The sequence below is a fragment of the Clarias gariepinus genome, chromosome 14, assembly GCF_024256425.1.
Source record: "Clarias gariepinus isolate MV-2021 ecotype Netherlands chromosome 14, CGAR_prim_01v2, whole genome shotgun sequence".
NCBI lineage: Eukaryota > Metazoa > Chordata > Actinopteri > Siluriformes > Clariidae > Clarias > Clarias gariepinus.
Window position 1 is genome coordinate 30,679,760 of NC_071113.1, and position 8,069 is coordinate 30,687,828.

The 8,069-nt window shown below is 40.1% G+C and overlaps 1 protein-coding gene across 1 annotated transcript; it reads right to left on the reverse strand.

Moving 5' to 3' along the window:
- Window positions 1–101: 101 nt before the first annotated feature.
- Window positions 102–2,681, reverse strand: LOC128541545 (probable vesicular acetylcholine transporter-B). Its single transcript, XM_053512017.1, has one exon. The coding sequence runs from the start codon at window positions 2,634–2,636 to the stop codon at window positions 1,104–1,106; it is 1,533 nt and encodes a 510-aa protein (XP_053367992.1). The 5' UTR covers window positions 2,637–2,681; the 3' UTR covers window positions 102–1,103.
- Window positions 2,682–8,069: the final 5,388 nt, after the last annotated feature.

Genomic DNA, 8,069 nt, shown 5'->3' on the forward strand with positions numbered 1-8,069 from the left:
TTTTGTTTGTTCTGTACTTTCCTTGTTAAACCCAATACAACAATCCAAACAGTGTGATCTTTAAAGATGTTTATTATCAAAATTATCATCATAAATGAGAATAGTTCATTCATTCTGTTTAACAGCTTACATTCTTACCTTTACACATTTTTTTCAACATTTCAGTTTCATGTATTTGATCATATTGACATATTCACACGCCACCAATTTACATCGATTTACATATATGTACATGTGTCATATTATAGTTTAGTATTTAAAACATGTTCTTTTGATTTAATTAGACTAAAATAGGCTTACATATTGTTAAAGCTCCAGTGTATTATATACAACAAATACAATCACTTCTGGGGTTTGTTTTTACATAAAAATAAGCTACTATTTTTAATATTGAAACATATGTGAAATATATGTTGTGTTTTTTTATACATATAATTTCTATACATTTAAAAGAAAGCAGCTTAGTAATATTAATGAATTACGACTCATTGTATGATTTAATACAGTTATTACACATTTTCATGAAAACTTCACAGTACAAGCAGCAGTGTGGATATAAAATCCTGTGTCATCCAAAAAGAAATACTTCCATTTTCCATGACTTAATTACACACTGTGGGGAATTTTGGCTCTGTCTATTCCAAAGAAGCCTCACTGAAATGTTAGCATTAGAACGATGTTTAATTATAATTAACCAGTTACCTTTTTGGGATAATAAATGTGCCAGAAATGCCTTAAAATCCCATGATCATTAAATACATATATTTTCTTGGTTCTATAAAGAGCTGCCATAACATGCCGAATGTGTAACTCTAAAGTGTTCTGCAGTTTGTCCCTCTGGGGAAGCTCTTGTCTAGAGCCATCTTTAATAGTAGTGTCCTTTAAGCAATGTAAGAACAACATAGAGCCTTAAAGAGCCTAATACTACATTGATAATTAAATAATAAAAAAATCTCAATTAGTTCTTACTTTCTACTAAACGTTTCAGTGTGGCCTCTTTAAATACCTCCAAGAACTAAAACAAAAGTGAATTAAATATATGGTAATATATTTTAATGTGTATGGGAAATAACCTGCTCTAGCACCTTTATATCTAAGAGATGTTAAGTGTATTCTGGTCCTGACGACTCCTCCTCAGAGAATGATCTCGAGCCGAACCCATCCTCTATGGGCAGAGCACTGGTTGAAGTGTTGATGTCTGTGTTTGTGGCAGTGCTCAGTCCTTTCCTTTTCAGCTTGCGCTCCTCCATTTTGATGGTGTCGTAGAGTCCTGTGGGACCCTCCTCCAGCAGCACATTCCTCTCGGAGTAGGACGGCTTCATCTGGCAGACGTTTCGCAGCACGAGCAGAGCGGGAGCGTAAAGCATGTTGATGAGTCCCATGCCCAAATTAAGCTGGACAAACCCCAGATTATGGACGATCTGTCCAGCCACGATGGGTCCCATGGCATATGCCACGCAGTAGGAGATGTCTGCAATGGCATACACACTGCCGTAAACAGACACGTGACGTACGTCAACCAGGAAGGCTAGTGTGGGTAACAGTGCTGTGTCGACGAGCGCGATCCCGAAGCAGATACCACACAGCGGCACCATGAGCTGTCCAAAGGTCTTGCAGGCAGGCACGGTGCATGAGCTAGCGCCGATGATCACCATGCCTAAAGCACCGTAGAACCACTGCAGTTGTGGGTACTTGGCCGCCAGTTTGACTGTCACAAACACGCCAAGAACGTGCGGGAAGAAGGATGGCAGCCATGTCAGACCCATCTCCCATTTGGTGGAGTGCATCGTGGTCTCCATCCAGTTGGCCACTGTGGGCTCGAGGAAGGCCAAAGGCACATTGCAGACCGTAAGTGCTCCCGCCACCACGGCGATATATGGGTCCACCATGAGCCGGTGGATGGGAGTGCCAATGGGCATGTTCTCCCGTGTCCGGTTTGAAAAGGGTTTGATCACAGTAAGCAGCAGGAACCCATCGATCAGGCACACACATGCCAACACGACAAATGGTACACGCTTACCGAAAAACTCATACATCACTCCACCGAACGGTGGCGCCACGAGGCTACCGAACGATATGAACGCCAGGGCGACACCGAGTGCACGACTGCGTTCCCCCTCCTCCGTGTACTTGTCAGCAATCATGGCGATGCCTGATGTGTCTGCGAACGCCGAACCAAGACCCTGTAAGCTGCGTGCCACAAACAACGTGACATAGTTCTCAGCGAACGCGAATACGGTGGTGGACAAAAACATGACCGTCAGCCCAATCAGCAGAGGGATATCGTAACCCACCCGGTCGATAAACGTCCCCGATAAAGGGTTGACAAAAAGCTGGACGATGGCCTTGGAGGCAAACAGGACTCCTATCTTCACGTCCAGGTTCTCCTTGGTGGAGCTCTCACTGTGTGTCTCCGCCTCATTGGCTTTCTCCAGGTCGGCCAGGTAGTCTGGGATGATGGGGACGATCACCATGTAGAGCATGTTGTCTAAGAGCAGAGCGAGACACACGATCACGAGGATGATCCTGCGCTGGCGCTCGGGCTCGTGCACCGCGCCGCCCAGCTGCCTCGTGCGTTCGGAAAGTTTCTGCGCAGCGGATCGGGCCAGACCGAGAGAACCTCCGGAGTCCTCCATGCCTGAGAGTCTAGGGCGGGGAAAATATCGCTCCTCTCTCCTGCGCTGGGGTGTATTTATTTATCTCTCTCTCTCTCTCCCTCTCTCTCTCTCTCTTCACGCGCAGCTCTCAGCTCATCCAGCGCTTATTTTCCATCTCCTCTCACTTTCATCCGGACTAGTTGCCTCCTTCGGGCGTTGTCTTTTTCTTCTTCCTCCTCTTCTCTCTCTCTTTATTTATTCTTGTTGGTCTTTTCACTCCCTTTGATTTCCGTCGGTCTCTTCTCCTCCTCCCGTCCTGCCATCAGTGCGCGAGCTCCGAGTGTTCACATGGACTCTCTCTCTCTCTCTCTAAGATCTATAAATGGATTCACATTGACCAATCAGAAGTGGAAAAAGAAGTACCGAGTATCACACCCACGTCCTTCACAATGGGTGCGTGTGTGTGTGTGTGTGTGTGTGTGTGTGGAGAGAGAGAGAGAGAGAGACTTACAATAAAAGACAGTCATAAAAAACCTTATTTACTTGTATTTAGAACGTTTTCATATTAAGCCGCATAATGCAAAAAAAAAAAAAAATAATAATAATAATAATGTAGGGTCTGGATCAATAATGTGTAAAAAAAAAATATAACATTAAATTAAAGATAAATAACCGATGTTGTTGATATTATTATTATTATTATTATTATTATTGAAAAAACATTCAAATATAAGATTCATAAATATAACATAGCTGATGTGTTCATTTCACATTTATAAAAACAAATAAAAACGTTATACAGCCAAATAAATGCAGGTGTACTAAAGAAAAATTAATTAAATAACTGAAAAGAAAATAATTGAGCGCATCACAGTGATGGACAGTGTTGGGGTAAAAGATAAAAAGGCTAAATAAATTATTAATAAATTAAAATTCACGTTCACAAAATATTAACTTAGTCAATAGTTAATAAGCAGACTGTATATCTGTATCAGTGAAGGCTTAACACATTAAAAACATTAAATAACAAACTGCACTGAAAATATTATATTTCCCCACATTCTCTTATGGAACTGGATAATTTGCTTATTAATTCTGCATTAAACGTTTAATATAATGAAGTTGTTAAAGTACAACAAATAAGCCGAAAATTAACTGCTCCACATTACAGCGTGATGATGCGATGTTACACAGTGTGGAGACACTGCCATCTAGTGTTCACTTTATTACTGTGCACAACATCAGCAACATCAGGCTGAGTGCAGACAACTGGATCCTTACTGATGATCGGACTATTAATTACAGATGTTCATTTACAGATGTGTATTATTTTTGTTATAATTACAAAGTAATAAATCTCATTATAGGACTCAAATTGGCACGGTGGTGTAGTGGTTAGCACTGTCACCTTACACCTTCAGGGTCTGGGTTCGATTCCCGGCCTGGCTCGATTCCCGTCTCTGTGTGCATGGAGTTTGCATGTTCTCCCTGTGCTTAGTGGGTTTCCTCCGGGTACTCGCTTTCCTCCAACAGTCCAAAGATATGTAGGTTAGGCTAATTGGCATTCCCAAATTTTCTCGTAGTGTGTAAATGTGTGTGCCCTGCGATGGATTGGCGCCCTGCCTTGTGCCCTAAGCCTCCTGGGATAGGCTCCAGGCCCCCGCGACCCTGAATACAGTATAAAGTGGTGTAGAAGATGAGTGTGTGAGTGATGAAAGGATTCAAATTTAAGACTTAATTTGTTTTTAATATTAACAAAAACATTATTTTTTCTTTGTGCTGATCTGTGCAATAAAAACGTGTTGTTTACATCTGACTATTATTTTTGCTAATAAAATAAATGAATATAAATGTAAACTTGATGGCCAATAATAATAAATAAATATTATAAAATAAATAAATAAACAAAAACAAAATATGGACATAACTTTCTAATTAAATTTACATGTAATATAAATAATTTGTCTTGTTTTTATTTATTTAAATGTATGAGTTCTATGTTGTGGTGCAGTGCAGTTTCATGAAGGTAATTGAAACAAAAACTTAAATCAATACAAACACACCTGGTTCCTCATCTGTGCTCCATCTTAAAATGTTGATTTTCTTTTCATTAAAAATGTATCTTAGATATAATCTTATTTAAAAATATAAAGTATATCTGTAGTTGATTGATTTTTTTATTTGTACCAGGGCCTGGTTTCTCGATAACGCACACTATTCGCGCGCTAAGAAGACTCTTAAGATTTATCTTACGTTAAGTGATAACTTTCCTAAGTGTATTTCTCGAACTGTCCTTTAGGAGTCTTCTTAAGTCGCTGCCTCTTACGTCCGACGTTACAAGGTGCTGTCTACAGTGAAGGTCCTGAATTATCTGACATCAGTTGCTCAGGAATTGATTTTTGACTCCTTTTGCATGACAGCGTTAAGAAAGACGGCACTTTCTATGCAAATTAAACATTGCACTAAATTATTTTAATAGCGTTCATTTCGACACGGGTTAACTTATCAATAGCATGGGATAATAGACAAATATATAAATTAAATCACCAAACTGTTGCTAATATTTTCATGTAACCTGTGGCGGTGAAACTAACCGAGTATACAATCATAGTTGATTGACAAACAGCTGACAACACTCTTCACCAGCTTTAGAAACAATGTGAAGCATGTCAGTGGTTGGGGTTGTATAGCGCACTTATGGAATGAATACGATGAGATGACAGAGTGGAGGTTTAATACCCCTACAGTATCTCATCTACACGGCTTTCCGCGGTCGCTGTAAGTACAGTTCATCATGATTCAGTGCGAGTTTTGGTGCCGTGATTACGTTTCCATTTTACCACGCAAAAAAAAAATAAACATGTTTAACATGCGAAAGCTTGCGGACCTTGCAGATCTTCGCGGAACGTCGGACGGGCACTCGAGGCAGCTCACGGTGTCTAATACCCCTATCTCACCTACAGTATGTGCTTTGACTCACAGTGAGATGCACCGTGAGCTGCCGCGATTGCCCGCTCTGAATCATGATCAACCCTACTTACGGCCACAGCGCGAGACCGCGCAGGTGAGATAGGGGTATACAGCATTACAATCACTCAGAAAAATGAAAAGATGCGGGGTTTAAAACTCCCATGTTTATTTTCTCATTTAACTCAATCAAATTTCATCATAAAATAAAATGTGTCAAAAGAAAAGTTCATCCAGTTATGGATAATGGCTAATGTCAATGAAACATATTTTAAACACAAAGCAGCGAGCAGCTGGACATCGGGACGTGGAGCGTAAGTACGACGCGTTGGCCTGGCAAGTGCGGTCTGAGCAGATCAAGAAGCTCCATAATCTGTTGCCTTGGAAGGCGAAACTTTTTTTTTTTTTATATCCACCTTAGGCAAAATATAAAAAGGGATGAAGTTTTCCCTAAAGAAAAGATGTACATGAACCGCGGACGGCGCCGTCTTCAGTTTAGCACAACAACACGCTGTATCGCTACAAATTGTTTGCCACCTGTTCAATATTTAAAAGTGATTGCCAATTTTAATGCATTAGTCACATTATGAAATAGGCTAATTAAAAGTCACTCTATTAGTTCTGATATAAAATAAAATAAAATTCTTAAAAAGGCGTACAGTATATACCATCATTAATATGACTTTGATAACGTGCCATAATGTGCTTCCATACGCCGCTGATTTATAAAGACTGCTGCTCAGTAGCGCCGACTAGTGTCTGGAGCTGAAACTACGCTAAGAGTGAGTTAAGGTTGGTCCAGACCAACCTTACGAACGTGTGACTTACCTAAGAGATACTTAGCGTAAGAAAATTTCGGGAAAAGCGCCATAACGTCAAGAGAGAGGTTAAGGTGCAACTTAAGAACTACTTATCGATAAGACGCTTTCGAGAAACCGGGCCCTGATTAATAGGTGTTGATTGTTCACTCGTGGTGTGTGACTCTTTAAGGTCTCCACTAGAGGACACCAAAGACCTAAAAACAACTGGAAAAAAAAAAAAAACACGCTTAGTCATATGGACAAAATGGATTCATTATCTTCCCCAAGGTTTTTTTTTTTTTTTGGAAGTTTCCAGCTAGTTAATCAGCATCACCCCCAACCTACAATACCAGTCAAAGGTTTGACCACTTCTGCATGGTCTTTTCTGATTTATAGTTTTTTTACATTATAAAACAATACTGAAGGCGTTTATTATCCAAAACACACAATAATCTCCTTTGAAATGTTGATATTGAGATGTATATCTGCTGCTTCTGCTCTGTAAAGCTTCATAACGGCTCTAATCTGAGGTGCTGGTGATTTCTGAGGCTGGTGACTCTAAATGAACTCCTCCTCTGCAGCAGAGCTCAGGTTTGGTCTTGTTTTCCTGGGAAGGTCTTCATGAGAGACAGTTTCATCATCATGGAGCTCGATGGGTTTCGCAAATGCACTCGACACAGAACTGTTTTTGTGAGACCTGTTCTAGAAAGACTGACCTCTGTGTCTTAAAATAACAACCGACTGTTGATGTTTTTACTTAATTACATAATTACATAATTCCATATGTCCGTTTCATACTGTACAGGTCAGGAGCTTAATGTTCACACCAAACATCAAAACAAGCTAAATGTTGCACCTCTGACTTTTCTGGTAGCACAATTGTTGGCTTGTTGTTTATATAGAATAGTGAAAAAAGGACAATCATCCATTTCTGTAGGTGGAAACACGAGAATGGTCATACGGGTTAAAGCTGACCCATGACTATGGCAACTCAAATAATCACTCTTTACAATCATGATACACAGAAAAGCATTTCAGCAGGCAAAGCTTATCAGTTTTTGAGTGAGATGAACTAAGCAGTAGAAAACCACATTAGGTTCCATCTCAAGAACAGAAATCCGAGGCTATCATCCGCACTAATTCACTAAAACTAGACAGCTGTAGTCAGGGCATTTTTCCAAGATGAGAAGATCATTACAGGACAACAGTAGAACCTAACGATTAGTTATATAATCCTACCTGATCAAATCTCCCCTTTGGACCTGAATCATCATGCTACTGTACATGTGAAAGAACACATACAGTATGGAATGATGTAGAAAACAGAAAAGCGTTAGAATATGTTTTATATTGTAGATTGTCCAAAGTAGCTACATTTAGCTTTGATGCTAGCTTGGCACACACATGGCATTCTCTTATCAGATTCCAGGTAATAGAATAGTTGGAATTCAGTTCACAGGAACGTCTTGTCAAGAGTTAATCTCTGAGATTTCTTGCCTTCTTGATGTGCTTTGGACCATCAGTTGTCTTGTGCGGAGGAAGTGTGCGTACAGAGTCGCTGTTGTTAGTGCTTCAACTACTGTACAAATCCATATTATTAAACACACTCAGTTATGTAAAGAGAAAAGACACTCCATCATTACTAAAGAAATGAAGATCGGTGTGTTAGGTAAGGGTGCTGTGATAAAACAGGCTCTCATGAGGA